The 20,160-nt window shown below is 42.1% G+C and overlaps 2 protein-coding genes across 3 annotated transcripts; one reads left to right on the plus strand and one right to left on the minus strand.

Annotated features, from left to right (window-relative positions):
* The first annotated feature begins 739 nt into the window (after window positions 1–739).
* Window positions 740–11,015, plus strand: crkl (v-crk avian sarcoma virus CT10 oncogene homolog-like). Of its 2 annotated transcripts, XM_083984125.1 has the most exons (4): window positions 740–1,283; window positions 1,672–1,981; window positions 2,745–3,222; window positions 8,665–11,015. In XM_083984125.1, exons 2-4 carry the CDS (start codon window positions 1,674–1,676, stop codon window positions 8,797–8,799), a joined length of 921 nt encoding a protein of 306 aa, XP_083840251.1. In that variant the 5' UTR covers window positions 740–1,283; window positions 1,672–1,673; the 3' UTR covers window positions 8,800–11,015. The 2 variants fall into 2 exon arrangements, with proteins under 2 accessions (XP_083840251.1, XP_083840250.1); XM_083984124.1 differs by having other exon boundaries at window positions 740–1,981.
* Window positions 11,016–15,761: 4,746 nt separating this feature from the next.
* LOC310995110 (T-box-containing protein TBX6L-like) lies at window positions 15,762–18,915 on the minus strand (the record flags this gene model as incomplete). Its single annotated transcript, XM_083984039.1, has 9 exons — window positions 15,762–15,966; window positions 16,093–16,324; window positions 16,449–16,522; window positions 16,673–16,749; window positions 16,921–17,067; window positions 17,153–17,317; window positions 17,993–18,095; window positions 18,367–18,514; window positions 18,900–18,915. 9 exons carry the CDS (start codon window positions 18,913–18,915, stop codon window positions 15,762–15,764), a joined length of 1,167 nt encoding a protein of 388 aa, XP_083840165.1.
* Between the last annotated feature and the right edge of the window lie 1,245 nt (window positions 18,916–20,160).

The raw sequence follows: 20,160 nt of genomic DNA on the forward strand, positions 1-20,160 counted from the left end.
TGTAAAAAACTTTTTACTGGTGGTAGCCTACTAAATAGCCGTTGACTGAGCAAATATACTGTACTGTTTAAACAACAGCCTTACACAAAGCCACAGTAAACCACAGACATAACACAAAAGAGAAAGAAATCCTCATATACATCATAACAGATTAATATTAATTGGACATGTTTATTATTTATTTTTTAGTCTGTCTATTTAGGAATCCATGTGATATGATATAGAAATTGATTGTAAAATTGTCATCAGTAATCACACAAATTAGTACTTATTCTGGTTGGGACATAAAATGTGTGGATGTAAAAATTATAATTTGAGGGTTGATGTATGTAGCTTCCATCATAATAATTGTAGTCATGTCATGTCAAATTGCATCCACACATTGCTTCAGAAGAAAAAGTCACAACAATGAAAACTAGGATACAACAGCAGGGTAACAACACAACACCGGGTGGGGGTGCTCTTCTGAATGGGCCTGTAACGTATTTTGACTCGGCGTCACACTGCTGTAGTTTGTCATATCAAAATGTTCTCCAGCTGTGTCATGGAAACATGATTGACACCTTGCTGTCTGCACCGGGGTGGGAGGTGGTGGTGGTGGTGGTGGTGGCGGGGCCGCGTCCTCGTCACCCGCCCAACCCCTTTCCTCCTCCTCCTCCTCCCACCCCCCTCCTCCAGGCGTCAGTGACGTGCAGATAGAAAGCGGGACCTGCCCTCTCGTCGCCATTTTTCGGTCTCGTACTCGCACTTCTGGTGGCTCGGGTGAGGGGGGGACGAGCAGAAATAAGTGGAAAGTAGAAAATATCGCATCTTTTAAGCCGCTTATCCCTCGTGAGCGGTCGGGGGGAATGCACGCGAGAGCTCCGGTGTAACGTACGGGCTCCTGAGATGCACGCGCAGGAGACGAGCCGCTGCTGTGAAATAATTTTTTGTGTGAAGACGTGTTGCGGGCCGCCATTTTTTTGCTGTGCTGCCTCAAAAGTCTGCCCCGACTCACGAAAGGGATTCAAAAACGCTCTTCCATGACGTGTGCCTTGCCGTAAGATCAAGAAGATAACAAGTAATCACTTCGTTTGCGACCCGCGGTGTCTGGCAACCCCCTTTTTTCTGCAGACATGAGGATATATCAGATGAAAAACTGAGGCCACCTTTTCCGTTCTCTGAACTGACACTGAGTGGAGGAGATAAATTATTAGAAGAGAAGCCTGGTGTTTTCTCGGAAGGCGGAACGAAAAAGGGAAGCTTCATTGATCATTTGTTGCTTTGGGCCTCCGTCGATGTTTGTAAGTTGTTTTTGTTTTTTTTATTTATCCAATTTTTTCCCACATCTCACTTCTGGCCGCTCAAACAACCTCTCAGCCAGTTGACTGCTGAACACAGGAACCACATTATGCTCCAAAGTTGGACCAAGCCAGTGGCAGCCTGTCTGTGAAGACGTCAGGTTGTTTTGTTTGTTGTTTTAAATCAGAGGTCTCCGGAGCCTGCGGCGTTTGTGCAGAAATCACTCGAAAAACCTCACAGGGAGACGAATGCCCTGCCCTGCATCTTCCAAATCCTCAAATTTTGCAGCGATTGGCCAACTCCAACACGCATACAGCTTTTAACTTATTCTCCTCTTTTGTATTTTTTTTTTCTTTTGTGTAAACTGATACTAATTTATTTTTTGAATAGCAATGTCTGCGCGGTTTGATTCGTCTGATCGGTCCGCCTGGTATTTTGGACCCGTGTCACGACAGGAGGCACAGAATAGGTTACAAGGACAGAGACATGGCATGTTCCTTGTTCGAGACTCGTCGACCTGCCCCGGTGACTACGTGCTGTCAGTGTCTGAAAACTCCAAAGTGTCTCACTATATTATCAACTCATTGCCCAGCAAGAGGTTCAAGATAGGCGACCAAGAGTTTGAGCACCTCCCCGCTCTCCTGGAGTTCTACAAAATCCACTACCTGGACACGACCACTCTGATAGAGCCAGCACCCAGGTAGGGAGGTCACCCACCCAGCACCCCTCCACTTTACCAACACTGTTGTAGATGACAGCCTGATGAAATGTCAAACCTCCTGAGCTTTATTGTTATAGACTGCTATTAAAGACTGTGTGATCTAGGCCAACCTGTACTAACCCACATTCAGCCTAAGACCCCAGTCATTTCTGGAAACACTCAGTTTGCTTAGTGATTGAATTGTCACAGTCACACTGTCGGTTTACTGTATTCACTAAGGCCCTGCGTTGTCCAAAGGCACCAGGAAGCATAAAGCATAAACAGTCTTCAGCCATGATGCTGGTAAAGTCTGTGGTTTGTAGGTTTATGTACTCTATTAGCAATGTTTGCTTACAGCAATGTCTTTAACCTAACATAACTGTTCATATATAGCACTGATTGTGCATGTTGTGAAGTGCACACATATACTTCTATATGTGCACATTTTTAATATCTCGTCACATATTAGGTATTAGGATTGCTCATGTTTGAGCCTTATTGTCACCCACTTGTATACAACATTAGTAAAAGTCCCTATGAAGGGTTTCTTGGAGAGCCACATGCAAGTCAGAGTCGTACTAATGTGAAATTGGCTGTATATAAAGCTTTTGTTAAAAATAATCAAGTCAAATATGTGATACTACAGGAAAATCCATCAGAGTACACACAGTAGGTCCATCTGTTTCTCTGTAGTCATTCTTTCTGTTCTTATCTGATATCACATTATATCCCTCTTTTGCCTCCATTACTGTGATCTCCCAAGGTACCCAAGCACAGTGAGTGGTCCCATCCAGCCCATGGGTGGCCCAGAGGAGAACCTGGAGTATGTGCGGACTCTATATGACTTCACAGGCAGCGATGCAGAGGATCTTCCCTTCAAGAAGGGGGAGATCCTTATCATCCTAGAGAAGCCAGAGGAGCAGTGGTGGAGTGCCAAGAGTAAAGAGGGGCGTGTGGGGATGATCCCCGTGCCCTACGTAGAGAAAGTGGTACGACCATCGCCCCATCCTGGCCAGCCTTCCCATGGATCATCTCGCAACTCCAACAGCTACGGGATCCCCGAGCCTTCCCACGCCCTCGTCCACGCCTATGCTCAGCCCCAGACACCTTCACCATTGCCCCCCGGCACACCTGGGGCAGTTATCACCCCTTTACCGTCCATGCAGAATGGTCCAGTCATGGCGAAGGCCATTCAGAGACGAGTGCCCTGTGCCTACGATAAGACAGCTCTCGCTCTAGAGGTATTGTAAAATGTGTTTCATCTGAAATATTTAAGTTCTGTGTCATCTTCCTGGGCAATGCACTAACTTCTGACCTGTGTTTTAAAACATGCTCTGATGAGCTGCTGCTTTAGCTGGAGATCAGGTGTTACAGGCAACACATCACTGAACCACTGTGTGTTAATGAAGCAGCACTTTATTACTTTACAAACAAATTACTTTGTTTGAACTGCAATATTATGCAGTAAATGTCCATGCCAAGGAAGTACCGGAGACACAACTTGTAGCAGTTTATCTGGTTAAAGCTACACAACCTCATATTATTTTCATAATTTGCAGTTGGAGACACAATAAGCAATGGATAATTTAATACAAATTTGTATTCCTAAAGTCAACTATTTGTAGTCATTGTGTAGTGTAGAAGTGTTTGAATGCAGTAAGCACATTGCTGCAGTGATTAGATGATGGCTCAGAGGCTGCCAGAAGATTTTTGTGTTCCTCAAATCATCACACGTCAGACTTCTAGTGGGAGAGATGTAGGCTTGTCAAGCATGTGAACCACGTTGACGCTCGTATATGCAATATGCTTTTTATGGGCTAAGCTATCCAAGCAGAGAGACAATGGGGTGAAGCAATTCTTTCAATTTCACTTACTTCCTGGAAATGTCTCCAACTTGGACAGCCCACAAAGAACACAACTAAAAAATTGACTTTCCATGTATCACCTAGAGCAGGCTATTTCTAGTACTGCACAACTTCTCGTAATCTATAACTTGAGTTCTGCATTGACAGTGCAGGAGTGAGTTGCATGTAATGACAATGGATGGGGGGGGAAACACCAGCACTGCCTACAGCTTTACCACAGCAGGCTTGTTGGTCTATGTGTGAAAAAAGTCTCAAGATAACTTGTGGTTCTTCTCCAGGCTCTAACATTTCAGCCTATGCTCTTGCAGTAGCAGCTCTGGTCTCTGGCTGCCCTTTATTTTCTGGGTGTGGGGTGTGAAGCCTCAGATAGGCAAGCTGTTTTATACGTCGCCCATGTTAGGTTATTACAAGTGGTCGACTTGGTCTGGTTGACTTGAACTTGTTGTGACCACTGGCATTGTGCTACATGCTGATGTTGTTGGGATGGTGGTAGATGATTCTCTGGCTTCTGATTGGGCAAGAAGTGGTAGTTTGGGTAAGGCAGCAGATGTTGGAGGTCTGGATGGTACGTGTATCTATGTTAACGTATTTGTATTTTCCTTTTTGTTGGAAATCTGCAAATTAAGAGTCGGTGGGCCCACTTTTGTTTGTAATTCCCTGACTGGGCAGTTTGATCCTGGATTTCTCCCGGTCATCTCTGGCCCCTAGTGGCTCAGGCTCAGTCTCCCTGCTAGCTTACCAGCTAGCTGCTAATCAGGCAGCTGCACTGTTGCATTTCACAGCTGCATTGCATTTCTCAGCACTTCACCCGGGCTTACACAAATCTGCTTTGACTGCGGTAACATGTTGAAGCATGTGATTGCAATGCTCAGTATGCACTTAACATTTATAGTGGGTCTCTCTGAAAAGCTCTGCTCTGATAGCAGACTGAGCTGCGGTGATGCCCTCAAGGGAGAGATGAAAATGAAGGGTATCTTGGTTTACCTCTGCTGCCATTCACTGACATCACAGTGCGTCAGTGGATGGAGGAACTAATCTAGGCCGCCACAGCTGGGTACGGTGATACACTTGTCACCATGACTCTTATACAGAAATTAGGTTGTAAATTTGGAGCATGAGCAAACCTGGTGAATAGTATTCTTGCTAAAGTTCCCTCTAACAATGATAGTCTCTGCTCTACTCTTTCCAGTGTATTCCCTTTTAAAAAAACAACAACAATTAAATAAGGAAATGCCTAATGCCTCATTAGCATTAGGCACGTTGAATGGGTCAATACGATATGTCGGCGGACCGGTGTGTGCAACCTCCACTGCTCATCATGGCCCATCTCATTTTGACAGCAGCAGTGAGGAGGGGCGAAACCCCCAATTTAATAAAAATAATTACTTGTTAATTTAGCCAACTCCACAAATAGAGGCAGAAAGGGCAGTGGAGGGAGAGGGACACACATGAACAGTCAAGCGAGGGGACGTGAGAGCAGAAAGTGAAACAAAACTTTATTTGGCCCTTGTGTTACGGTTTCCTGTTAGATCATGCAGTGCAGCGGTCAAGTGTGTGAAGCTACAGCTGCTGACTGGAGACTGCAGGCTCATACTAAATGAATGGTTCAAACACAAGTTAAATGGCTTGAACACCAGGTAAATATGTGTCTACCTGTGAAAAGAGAATGTGCAAAATACAGCGTCACATGTATAAATATATGAATTATTTCCACATCAGTTGCTCATGTACACCTCGTGTTAATCCTAATGTTGTCCTAAGTTGGCCTGAAAGATATGTGCTTGACTCATCCCAGACATTTTGTATTGAATTAGTGATGCGGCTCAGTCAATGCAAAACATTTTATTTTTTCATTTCGTTTTATTTTTAGCTTCTACGCCCTAACTCGGTCAGCTGCAGCTCTTGCAAAAAGCCAGAACTTGTTTTTAACATGTGAGAAAAATGCTGAATGGAAATGAGGATGTCCACTCAGATAGTGATCACGGCTGCTGCAGAGCTGCCGAGAGAATATAGGTTGAGTCACGTCGCCTTTTTTTTTTCAACAGCGTTCTCAGACCCACATTACCACACCTCATATGTGCCGCTGTTGTGAAAACGCTCTCTATGAACTTCCATATTTCACTAAACCTGCACTCAAGTATGTGCTCTTGTAGCAGCTCTGAAGAGATGGAGATATACAACCGGACAGGAGGAATATAAAGGAAAAATGTGATATGGATGCAAATTATCATGGGCTGGAGGTTTTGGATCGCGAGGGTTTTTGCTTATAAAGACAAATATCCTCTCAACTCGACGTGAAAATTCTGGTAGGGTTGACTCAAAGATGGCGGTTGAGATGTGGCTTTTTGTTCTCTTTGACCTCACTATTGGCTTCATACAAGTCAACTCATCAAGCAGTGCACTCATGGCTGAGTGTACTGCCATATGATGATATAGCTTGATCTTCAGCTGTGTGTTCCTCTGGTTCAACTAAGTTCAGTATATGATATGGATAAAGAAATGGATTTGTAGGATTTACGAGGAACTGCTGTTGGTATGTGTGAAATGAACACTGTGCTGAATAGTTATCAAGTTACCTCTAGTGAACTCCAGTGGGTACAAGAGTTAATATGAAGACTATTAGGTCTGCCACTCTCCAACTAGAGTGATGCAAGCTGTAGTGCTTAGTGTGCAGCTCAAAGATGGACAGACAGATGATGATCCTGCAAACACACGGTTTAGATAAATAAATCCTTTTGCCTGACCTTTTAGTTTTATTTGCTAGTGCTACAGTTGTCATTGCATGGCTGGTGTGTTAATAGTCCCCAGAAGACTAGCAAATGGATAGTTCAGTCCTCTGTATGTTTTTCTTTTATACACTCAGTGTAGTGCAGGTACAATTACTACTCTTCTGGGATGCCTTTGTTCCTCAATTCCTATACCACAACCTCCTGTCTAAAAACAAACCTTACTTCCCTGACTAATTTCGAAGTCAAGCACTTTCATTATTTCAGTCTTCTGAAAGTTTTTGGAACATTTAGTGAGTACATAGCTGTAAATTGAGTAGTCAATGTTGTAATTAGCGTAAGTCTGACAAGAAAGCCACCAGAAACCCCAGAAAGCCGTACTGGGGGGAAAAACTACCTGGCTGAAATCTAGGATTTCCTGTGGTATTTTTGATTCACTGTTTTCAAACTTGCTTTTCACTGGAAACGCATACCTTACCACGTCCCATCTTGTCTTTTCTATCTGTGTCTGCCTTTGGCTCATAGTAGTTAATGGCTTACAGCGAAAAACCCTGTAGTTTTGTACTGAGACTATTTTGGACCCTCTGGGGTTCAAGAAGCAGAAGCTCAGAGTCATTATTTATTTACCTCAGAGACAGGCAGTCCCCAACAAATCAGGTTATGGCCTCTATATTTCAGAGTCTGATATTTAGGCTATTTTAGTTCCTCTTTATTGCACAATGCTGGTCTGCTTTTCATTTCTGCCTTTATAATAGATAGATTTTATTCTTTACAAGGACTTTGCTATAATTTTATTTACCCTGAGGTTCCCATGGTCATAAGGTTGACAAGCCTGCATGCAAAACAGAAAATCATTTCTGAATGGAATGGATACTTCTTTGTTAACCCTTTTTTAAAATGTCATGAATACGGATCCAGCAGTCGGAAATTAACATTTTATGGAAATTGAAAGTTGACATTTTCAAGGGCTTGCCTTTTTCCACCTTTAAAGATCTTTATTTTTTTTTAATGAATCATAATCTATTCTTTCAAAGGGCTGAATCAGGTAAAGTCTTTTCATACATATATGAATAATCCTTTGACGTATAGATTTCACAGAGGATTTTACAGCTAAGTAGCATTCTTGTCATTCCAGAGTGGCGTAAAGGATTACTGTTACAGATGATGCCTAGGACTGGATGTCCTTGAAGCCTCTCTCTGAAGTTAAAGGGTTGAATGCTGCCCTCCCATTCACTTTTCAATCATGATTTTCATGGTAGAGACTTTCCCTTCTAATCCTGATAAAGAACATATGGCTTTAACAGATTGGGGTCACAGTCAGTGTCACAAACCCATCTGAGCGACAGCTCTGTGCTCCTCTGTCATCTGTTTAAGCCTCAGTGTGATGCGCAGAGAGAGAAATTTTCCTTAAAAAAAAAAAAAAAAAGACTGTTAAGAAAACGTACATGTGCACTGTTACTTTTGTCTGCAGTAGGTTTTAGAATAAACCTTGGCCGTGTGCAAAGTGCTTTTTGTCATGTCCTCAGGCTATGAAAAATGTTGACTCTTAATAACAGTGTGGTGCAGCAGTTAATCACCAGCTTAAAATTCAAATTAACTCTTTGACTTTTTACATTTGCCATTTTACTACGCTTGCAAACGATGATTCACTGTTGAGTCATTACATAACTTTTTTGCTTCATTGATTATACTATAGAAAGTGGTGTAGTGCCCTTACTGCACTCAGTCATCTTTAATAGAAATCGTGATACTTGAATGGTTTTTGAATGGGCTGGTTGACTTCACATCATAGCCACCTAAACAAAATGTATATGGACTCAGTCACTGTAAGATGGTTCAGTTAAATGCCTTTAAATGTTGCAATGTCATGGTTCATGGTTGGTTTTAAAAATTTCTCATCCAGCAGAATCTCAGACCCACATAAAATGTATTCATGATGGTTAGATTTCACCAATGTGTGGAACATGCATGTGAAATAAATCCAAGCCACAGAGTGCATCATGCTGACATTCATGTATGGATTATATGATATTTAAAAAACGTTGAATATAAACACCTCCTATAACTCAGCCTCCTGTTCTTTGTTCCTCAGGTTGGGGATATCGTCAAGGTTACACGGATGAACATCAGCGGTCAGTGGGAGGGAGAAGTGAACGGACGGCGGGGTCTCTTCCCATTCACCCATGTCAAAATCATAGACCCCCAGAATCCGGATGAGAGTGACTGACCTTCAACTGGAACCTTTCGCCAGTACCAATGTGTACCTGAATCTGCTGGCTGTCTCCACCTTTTCCCGCCAGCGTCACCATGGTTACGTGCTTGCCTGCTTGGGGCTGTACCATGATAGCGACCCCTCTGTTGTTGCCAACCGTTGCAAGGCTTTTTGACTGTTTACAGCTTTGGACATTGGATCCAAACTAAAACCTGACCCCACTTCTCCCACTTCCCTTCCCCATGTCTTGGTTCCAGGCTGGGCAGTGTCTTTGCATTAGAGTCCTTTTTCATTTCCAGATCACTGGGCATCAGTGTGAGTGTGTGAGTGAGCGTGTGTGTATGTATAAGTGTGTGTGTAGGAGGATGTGTGTTCACGATAGATACTTACCAGATGACGTCACAACATTTCTGTCTTGTTTTTTTTTTTAATTTTGATTTCTCTGAATATTTGTTTGAAGTCTTGGGGACTTTAGAAAGTGTTGGTGTGCGTTTGTTTTGTTGATGTGAGGATATTTGTACGATGTAGGGAAAAGCAACGTCCCTATGGACTTGGGAGAGAGCACTGAGGCTATGAGGAGTTAACCAGCCGGTCAAATGTCATTTCTTCAAACAATCAAGTCACTGTTGTACCTTAACCCATCACACAAGCACACGCATGTACACACTCTTATTGGCCATGAGGTATTCAGGTTGACGGTTCGTTGATGTGCATGTGATGTGTGACTGGAGTCAGGGTAACACAGAAGAGATGAGTCTGTGGAAGAGCTTGGTTGTAACTTGACATTAGAGATCCCATGATCCCAAGTCTGGCTGACAAGACTTATTTATCTTAAGACATGGCACGACCATATGTGATTTCTTTTTTTTTTCTTATTTGTGCCACATGATCAACAAAAGTTTTATGTGTAAGTTTTTCTTTTATGACATGGAGAAGATGAATGGTGGGTGAGGGGTAACTTTGCATGCACACTTGGTACCTCTTCACTGTCTTTCTCATTCTTTTGAACTAAAAGGACATTGCTTAGAGATTAGCAGGTTTAAGTGCCAACAGCACCAAGCACTAGAAGATAATATTTCAACTTTTTTTGCGTAGGAGTGCCAAGCTTCAAAACAGGTTCCCAAAAGTCAAATAGCAATGGCAGTAGCCCTGGCCAGCACTTCCCATGAGCATCTTGACTACAAGGCTAGCTAAAAACGCAGTGTGGGCACTCGGACTAAAGGCTTTTTCCGCTGAGGTGAGAAGCTCCACTTTCAGTGGCATAGGTCAGGGAAGGAGGAAATGTCTTAGCAAGCCAATGAGAATCCCATTAATGCCTTCTTCAGAGAGTAAGATAAATGCATCTTTTAGTGCATGCAATCCCCTCTCTAACCTTATGTTTTATTGCGACTGAAATGTTACTCCTGTCAATTTAGGAATCTGACCTGCTTTATTCGGTCTGTGCACAATTTTTTGACTCTTTTTATGCAAACGGTCTCTATCGGACTGATGGAAAACATCTTTTGTTCATACTGTGCTGCAACCAATTCTGTTTGATCAGGGGGAGCTGAGGATTAAACAGTTGTGCAAACAATGCTGACCCCTAGATTTCTGCTGTAAAAAATGAACTATTTTGCTCTCTTGTTTCCCCTCCTAGTGCTCCCTGTTCAGATCCACGCTCAGACGTTCAGCGTAATATTGTGCAGCTTTTAGTTGTATCCCAATTTTTTTTTTTTTTTTTTGTTGGTTTGTAGTCAGCTAGTAAAATCAAGCAATTTCTTTTGTTAAAATGAGTGATATTATTATTAAACAAAAGTACCTAAGGTGACATTTACAAAAGGGAAAAATGCCTGCTGGTTGCCTCTGTGCATGACCTCTTGGCTGGGGAGATGGTTCCTCTGCCCGGCCAAATGCTGCTTTATGTCATTTATTTCCTTATTAAATAAAGGTTTCTCTTATTTTAATCCCTCCTGGTATGTGCAAACACACCAGTGTGGGTTTTCCTCATGAAACATAATGAAATCTACTAATTAAGCAATACGCCCTGGTTAGTTCCTTTCTTGAGGTGAAACTCGCTTTTCTTGTGCTTCTGAGTTGTTTTTGTAATGGCATTAACAGTATTACTGTGCTCTCTTCTCATACTCTAGGAAAGCCTGTCTTTTACTTACGAATTGAAAATTGTGCCTTTTATTTTCTTATACCATTTACATGTGTTAATATTTCCCATGGTTAACACCTGTGCTGGTATTGACCCTTTATGTACAGAACAAGTAAATAAAATTTACGTCTACTTCTTTAAGTCGCTCCGGTGTCCTCTGTGTGCCTGTTGTCTCCTGAACACAGATGGGTGGGCATGGACGTGTTTGCAGCAGCATGGCGTCACAGGTTGTGTATCTGGAGCACAGGAGAGTTGCTCTTGCTCTAATTTCTGACAGCTCCAGTTTTGATTCTGGCTGCGCCCAGGAGAAAGGAAGCAATTAATGAATTTTAATGAAGTGCTAATAAAAGAAAGTCAGCTGACCTAGAGATGGGGAATGGAAAAGTTTTCAAGGGCGAACCTTCAGATGGACATGGCTCGGGACTGTTTGTTCAGCACATTTCAAACCAGGTAGAAATAATAACACAAGTATGAGCCAACAGGGTCTACAAACTTTAACATGTGATGTATCTAACAACAACTGTAAGTGGTCAGTAACACTTAGATGGCATATACACCGGCATGTGCTGATAGAAAACTGGGCTGTAGTGGATTGGAGCCATTAACAGAACCCTCCACTGGGACTTTATTGAATTAGATATGAAAATGATGGATTATGCAACTGCTCCCCTGTGCATTACCTACGGTCATACATGCATCTTCCTGTAATGGATGTTCTGTTGCTGTAGAACGCCACACACATTACATAGATACATGGCAGCGGTTGTTGAATCATAATGCATGTCCTCCAACCAAACAGTCAGTCACACAGCGATGTCCCAGTTGAGAAATAACCTTGCTCATATACTACATCCATCAGGTATCATTGTAAATACACACAAGATGCACTGCATTATGGACTTCTGTAGGGGGTTCAGGAACATACAAAGAATGGGAAGGTTCATATGCTAAATTCACAACTTTCACTAAAGATCTTGTCCTAAAAATGTTCCTTTTAAGAACTATGATTTCTTCTGCATTTTCAAATATAAAGCAAAGATCTCAAGTGACTAATCTAAGCAATATCTAAAATAGAGTTCCAGTTTATCTCTGTGACTTCCCTCATCTGTTGAGAAGGCGTTTCTAATTTGTTCTTGGAGTGGTTTATTAACATTATATGTGTGTTGAAGTGTGACATGTGGCGTGTAGGTATATCTGAATTGAACATCTCTTTAGTAAAATGTGTTTTAGAGGAGAAATCAAGCTTGACGTCTCTGACCTCACTGACTCAATATCAAAAGACTGAAAAGGAATCAAATCCTATTCAGGTGCTATGATTTGTGTCATGAGTCAGTTTAGGTTTTTTAATTACACCTTTTTGTAAAGATTTTATCATCAAAGAAATCTGATGCTTTGATCCCTTATAGTATTTTATGTGCCAGGTTAACTTTTCGCTAAAGCCAAATCGATGTCCCCCTCTGGGCCGTGATAGGTGGTGACTGGACTGACAATGACCATAATGAATCAAAGTTAGCTGAGCTTGACCTTTCCTGAGGGCACAGTGTATATGTGAGTCAGTGTGTGTAAACGAATGTGTGGCACGGTCGATGACGGCCTTCCTACAGTCCATTACCACCACCGCCCTCAAGCTAGCTACGATGGCATCTGTGCTGTAGAGTATCAGGCCAACAGAGGTGAACACATGGGGAGTCTTTGCTGTACATAAACATGAAGAGAAATGCTCAACATACATTGATGTACATAAGAAAAAGTAATACAAATTACTAATGAGTAATTCAGTAATAATCCATCCATAGTCATTTTTAATTAAAAAAAAAAGAAAAAGCAGACAGTGATGTGATTTCAGAGCTCCACCAGCTCTCACACAGACAATAAGGAGATTTAAAGCTCAGATGACACTATTAAATTAATCACAATGCTCATTAAACTTGTAAAAATGAATGTGATGCCTATTATCACTCCACTGATTTACACGCTGCCACTTTTACTTGCTTTTATCAGCAGCAAACCATTATGAATGTGTTTTATCCAGCATGTGTTTGTATCATGGATGGCTTTTTAGTAAATGGGCCCCTGAGCACAGACAGATAGAAGCCCCCCACCCCCACCCACCTACACAATCCCTCCTATATATGAGGATGCAGTTGAGCTGTTTGTACACTTCTATTTCTGGTCATATTGTCTCTTTTTTGACAGTTCTTACCTCTAAAAAAGAAATAGACAAATTATATATGAACTGAGCACAAAGGCCACAAAGCGTGTATTCATGCAAATAATAATTCATTATTATTGCATGTTGTTTTTTGCCACACACATGGACACAAGAGTGCACATCAGTTGGCTACTAAGCAAGAAACATTAACAATAACTTTAAACTGAGCCCATGTGACCCATTTACTATCCATCCATGTAAGTAGGTAGGTATATGGAAAACAAGTAAACCCACAAATGATTCAGCATTATAGCAGCCACCGTCAGGCTTTGGAATTATGGAATAAGGTGTGTGTGTTAACCACTTTTTTTCCCCAATTATAGATATTCACCCCTTCTAGCACACATTAGGATTAATTGTGCTAATTACTCCTGAAATGTGACCATCCAAAACAAGTGATGTGCTTTTAATAACCATGCTAATAGCCATGCACAACAGTGTTGGTTTACTCTGATTAAAGCCTTCACTAAACACTTACATGCCCTTTGGTGCTGGAAATATAACTCGAGCGCACTAATTGACCCCATCTGTGCTCTGTAGTTCATTTCATAGCGAGGTGAGAGGAATTCAGGTTGAGCTATATGGGTGACCCAGATGACCCACGGTACCCCGGGAAGACCTTGAGGTTAAAATGGCCACCCTGTAATCAGACAGAGAATGTTTCAAACTTCCTCCTAGCCAGCATGCGCCTCATGGAAATGAAGTGCTCCGGGTTCGTGACGTACGCTCACATGTCTATGCATTTTTCATATCGATGTTTAAACAGTGTATTACACAAAATGCATGTCGGTTGATGTGCTCTAGAAAATTCCTTTGCGGTGTCTGCTCCCTGAAGCTTTATAAATGTCCCAGATATGGCTTCCCTCTCTCTCTCGTAAAACATTTACGGCACAGACGCTCCTGCCTTCTGCCGGGGAAACTATGCCAGACTATGATGGTAATTCCACACTAGCTGACTGTCATCACTTTATCAGGTCAGACTCACCGCTCTAGGACAGCCGCTCTCTGCTCCATCGTTCTCGTTCTTTCTCATCCCTAAGTGCGTGCCGTTGTTGTGCAGTGGCTATGGCTCAGAAGATTCACCAAGAAGCTGATGAAAGACACGTTTAGTATTCTTGTGACATAGCTGAACTCTGTGAGATGTGGAAGTTCAGCAGTGGTTTACTAGAACAGCAGGGTCATGATCCCACACAGAGGACTGTTCCCAGGACACATGGTTATTATTTCCTTTTTTAAAAACTATTTTATCACAGTGCTATTTGACTGAAGTTACAGTTTTGTTAGAGAAAAGTGAGTTCTGTGTTGTCAGTTGTAACTTCATTGCACCTTGACACGTCAATATGGATCAATCATCCAGATTTTTAGCCATGTCACTTACAGTGTTATGATTAATAATGTCAGTCAGTAGGTTTAGTCACTGCTTTGGTCCGAACTGAAATATATCACCAAATATTCAATTGATTGCATAAAATCATGGTCTACGATGGATGAAGCTCATACAGTCCTTGTTGAGCCACTGAGTTTCCATCCAGCTAGACCAGCAGGTTAACATTTGAGGTTTTTATTGACATATCTCTAGAACTATTGAATGGATTGCCATGTAGTTTTGTGCATACATTAATGCCACACTCAGGATATCTTAAAAATTGGTCATCATTTATCTTTTTATTTAACATAAGATCGATGTGATATATTTTTTTTCCCCCTACAACTTAAATGCATTCAAAATGAATGCTGTTCCTATTAGCCTCAAATTCACCTTGTGCTTACTGGAAATATTAGCCTGCTAACATACTAAATTAAACATAATACCTCCTCATTAAGAGCATGTTAGCATGCTGAGGTTAGCATTTGGCCCAAGGTGCTTCTGCTGTGCCTAAGCCTCAGCTGCAAGCTTGACTCCAGATTGTTATTTGTTTCTGGATTTATGGCAACAAAGCCCATCCCATTGTGGATCAGATTAGCAGTGTGGCCTTAATCTTAAGAATACCTGGCAACATGACAGACAGGTCGACCCAGCTTCATTTATTGTGCTATGCATTATGTTCAAAAATCTGAACAAATATAGTCACTTTTTGATGCATGTACTGATTATATTGTATGAGTTTGAAAAACAATATTTTTCAGAGTTTGCTGTTCAGTAAATTCAATCAGTGTGTGGATTAAATTCAATCTTGTTATTTTCATAATACGTAATTTTAACCTCAATTTTATAGGCTACCTCAATTTACAACTAAGTTAATATGATACATGAACAGTTTTCTTATAGGTCTGTTACAGTACAGATGGGTATCATGGCTCCAGATTAAATTTCACATTTATTTCCCCTGACTCAAACAGGACAATATACTGTATGTCTCAGAACACACAATGCATCTATTTATAAAAGCTCCTGCTGAGAGAGCACATTAGTGACCAGAAATATAAAAAAGGGGAAAACATAAATCTCCACATTAGATGAATTGGATCTTTGTCCAGGTTACCTCATGTTATAAGTTCCTGGACAAACATGAAACTTTGTACACATTTATACACTTTCAACACAAACTACAGGACAATAGCCTCTCAGTTAGTTGCTGGTCTTCTCTGCATGTCTTCATTTTTTCCCCAAAGCTTTAGGTTCAAAGTTCACCAGCACGAGTACGAGAACAGTGGGTACTGGCTCCAGTCGGCTGCACTGCTGTGGTGGTGGTGGTGGTGGTGGGGCTGATGGTGGTGGTAGGCATGTTGTTGGGCGCCATGCTCTGCTGTGGCGAGAGGGTGAGGTGGAGGGTGATGCGGATGTGCATCCACATCATTGGTGGGGAATGGGAATCTGGCGTAGTCCACAGATCTGGGGAAAAGAAAGGGATGTTCGGATTAATTGCCATGCATGATTGTGTGTATATATTTATCTGAAAGTTTATTTTCCTGCAGCCTCGTTGGATTTTATCTTTATCCTAAGTATCTTAACTCAGACCTGTAGGGCTGGTAGGCCACCGACGCAGGCACCATCTGTTCTTCACAGCTGTAGTCATACTCGTGCAGCTCCAGGGGCTCAGCGTGGAGACTCTCAGATGGGTCTTGCTCCAGAGCCCAGGATGAAAGGTGACCCCCCTTCAGTGGCTGCTGCTGCTGCTGCTGCTGCTGAGTTGAGGCCTGATTCTTTCCTGCCTGAACCGACTGAGAGGTGGAGGGCATCCTCTGCAGGTCTGAGAGGGAAATACAATGATTTAATATGAACATCAAAGACTATTGTACACAGAATTTTTTTTTTCCATGCTACCAATATTCGTTACTATTTTTTCATATGACCTCTACTCTCTCAGAACTTACCAGTAGGACTATCACAGAGAGCCTTCCTGTCCAGTGTGGGTCTCTTTGCAGGAGGGCTTCTGTTGGGACGACACCTATAAAAGAAAATTTACATTTTAAGCTTTTGGTTTTTTTTTACACTTTTTTTTGCCAGTTTGCATGATTTCTTTTTTCACCGTTTCATCATATTGACCATCATGTCATGTTATTAAGACTACTCTATAACATACTAAATCCTAATTTACCTTTTGCTGTGGGAATGGGTGCCTCCTTCCCTGAAGCCCTTAGCAAAAGGGTTGTGGTCAATCTTCAGTTTGGTGATCTAAAATTGAAAGGGGCAAGAGAAGCTACATATTAGATATGTGATGGAAGCTAGAAATGTCAAAGGTCTGGAAATCCACAGTGTATTATAAAAATTGTCTTGGGTTTAAGTTGCTTCATAAAATGCTGATACACTTAAAAGATGGCAGTGTGGCAGAGTAGCTGTTTGTACCTTTGGGTTCTGGTATGCGGTCACTGCGGTGAAAGTCGTCTCCGGGAAGGAGAAAGTCTGAAACTGTCCCCAGCGGACGGTGTAAGGGCTGTCTGCTTGTATCACGTGAAATCTGGGGTAGTATCGATGCATGGAGTGTAAGATGATCTGATGGGAGCAGAGCAGAGTGAGCAGCGGAGCATAAACATACAGGACAGTCTGATTGATTCAGGACGGTGGGGCGGTGTCTTACATGGCCGTGCTGATCCAGGGTGTTGTTGGTGAGCTTCACCTTGAGGAAAGACAACGACTGCTTCATCCAGTGACTCCCTGTGGCGGGGGAGTCTGGGTGCATATATGTCCGACATGGGGGCTGGGGCTCTGCCTTCCCTGCCACCTCCCACTGCTCCTTTTTCCACTACAGAGAAATGAGAAAGAGAGATAAGGTTACAGAGGGTGAGACCTCAGGACATGTCTGATTAATCTGAACTCTTCATGAAGCATGAAATCGATTTTTTCCTTTCCTCGTGAGGAAATGTGGTGCATGAAAACTTTATGTATTAACAGCAGGGATACTCTTCACACGGTGTTACACTGTTAAGGAGGGCATCTGTTTTTCCGGTCATTTATGCTGAGAGGATTCTTTAAGGAAAATCATAAAAAGCCGCTATTTCAGCACATTCACCGCCACCAAAGAACAATAAAACTCCTCCAGTACTTCACCTTCATTGTTTTCCAAGTGTGTGCTAAAAGCAATATCTGTGACCAAATGGGCCACATCAGTTGATGAGAGTGCCATTGAATGTATGGATGGCCGACTGCTCCTCATTCACTGATTGTGAATGAGGAGGGATGCTAATTGATTGGGCCTCCAGCCGAGAGTGCACAAACAGGAAGCAATGAAAGGCTTTGATATGCAGTGGTGCAGCCCAGAGTGGGCAGGTCTGTGTCTGGCTGCAGACTGCTGCATTTTACATACTGCAGACTGTTGGTTTTAATCCCCAAGAGGACAAAACAAAAATACAGGAAAAGAAAAGAAACATATTAAAAATGAACATGTCGTGTCCGAAGTGTGAGTGTGTTTTTTTCTTACCCTGTATTTGAAGCTGTCTACAGGAACCATATCCATCATGACGACATAATTGGCAAAAGGTTGGAGCCCGGATAGACTGATGCTGCAGTGAGGAAACATTCTCCTGGAACAAATACACAAAATCATAATTTAGTGAATGTTTTAAATACTTTTTTTTGCAAACAGTATCATTATGATCCTTGAAGCAAAACTTTGTGTAATATGTGCCATGTCTCTGCTCTGCAGCTAATAACATCCAGTAGGTAATTCCTTATAATTTGTGCTCTGTGTGATAAATAATACAAGGCACAACTGCTACTTTGAGAAAGCAGAGGGGGGAAAAAAAAATCTTGATTCTTAATTCAGTAGCCAACCAACTGTGCCAGCGCTGTTACCTTCCATGCTTTGTTATAATCATCTCTGTTCCAATGCTGTGAAAGGACTTCCAGAGATTGGCATTCTCCAGGGTCATCCTGATGCAGCCCTGCTGGTATGAGTCAGCAGCTGGAGGGGACCGGGGCATGCTTAGATTAGATTTGGAGTCTGAGGAGACAAAAACAAATAAACATGTAAACAGTTCTGCAGCTGCATTTATACAGCACATGACTTGTTTATTGCAGTATGGAATTCATAGGAGTATTAAAAAGAGGAAAAATATATTCTCTCAAAACAATATATCTCTGCAAAGAGTTCTATTTAAAAGTTTTATACTGCAGATAGAAAGTGAGAGTAGCCCTGCAGATCCTCCTTGCAGTTCATCTTCAAATCTGAAGCAAAGGAAGCGTGTGCATTTTGTCGTGGGAATTAAACTGAAAAGTGCATTTTAATTCTTAATGGGCAAATGCATCCTGCAAGAGCGGCCTCACCTCAACCCCAACAACAACGTCACATCATTGAACACAGTAAAAACGAGATCAAAAACACTTACCAGCGAAGTCTTGCATGTTGCTGCTACGTCCTCCAACAGTCTAGTGGATCCTTGAAGTTTCTAAACAAAGTGCTGCTTTCAGATGTTCTAACTCTGCAGTCAAATACACCAAGGGGTCTCTATCCTTGAAATGCGTGAGCCATGAACTTGATTGGTCATTACGGAAAGGGTGGAGTCTAGGTGGCCAGGTGGGTGTGGTTAGAGCCGACTGGAGGGGGCAGGTGAGACCATTCCTTGCATGTTGAGGCCTTTGTTGTGAATTTACATGCATACTGAGGCATCATGGGTAGATTTTGGTGTCTTTTTGTTCAAATACATATAGGCTAGAAATTTGTTTTTTTTTACATGCTAGTATGCTGCAGTGACAGCATGCAGAACTTAAAACATTTCTTGGCATTTTTGGTGTTTCCGAGAAACAGTAAAAATGGCTCAAAGAGATATGAATGGTGATCCATCAAATGAGAACGTGAATCTTGTGTCTATCCCTCATTTTTTGTAATGAAAGACCTATAATAATAAGCAGCTGTGATGATGCATCCAGCAGTGGTCACCTACATGCCTGCCGTACACTCTGTATGCATAGAAGATTCACTCCCCACTCGTCTCTTGTTGTTCAAGTTGAAGGACAGTGAGCAGAATTTCAAAGCACCTTGGGGGGGTGGGGGGGGGTGGAAGAGCAGACAAACAGGTCCCTTCCCGGCAGCTTTGGTTTGTGTATTGAGGAGAAGTTTGGGAGATTACAGAGGTGATGGGAGTTGGGGTCTAGCCTTGACAATGGCGAACAATGCTGCTAATCCTATGAGGCCATTTGGCCCGGCCTCCCCCCACTTCATGCTACCTTAAGTGCTCTGGGAGGAGAGCGAGCATTCTGATGGAGCCAGCAGTTAGCAGCCCGTTCACATGAAAGACCGATGGGAGGAAGGGAGGACCAGCGGCACTATGGAGGGCAACGTTCAAAGTTTACAGCCCAGGCAGTTTAATGCTAAATGAAATTAATCCTGGTAAAAAAAAAAGTGTTAATCTCAAATAATTTAAGTCTTGAGTCAGCACTGCATTTGTTGAAACCAACAGATTTATTGAGTATCTAACATTTTCTAACCTGTGTTAAGGGTAAACGTATGGAAATGAGGCTTCTTGAGGATTTCTGTTTGATGTTAGGTTGCAGCTGTGAGAATATGGAGGTTAAGGGTTAGAATACTTTCATCAGTGTAAAGAGCATTTAGCTTTAATGAAGAGCGCATGAATATTTATGATGAAGCAA

This window comes from Trachurus trachurus, assembly GCF_905171665.1.
Source record: "Trachurus trachurus genome assembly, chromosome: 12".
Classification (NCBI taxonomy): Eukaryota; Metazoa; Chordata; class Actinopteri; order Carangiformes; family Carangidae; genus Trachurus; species Trachurus trachurus.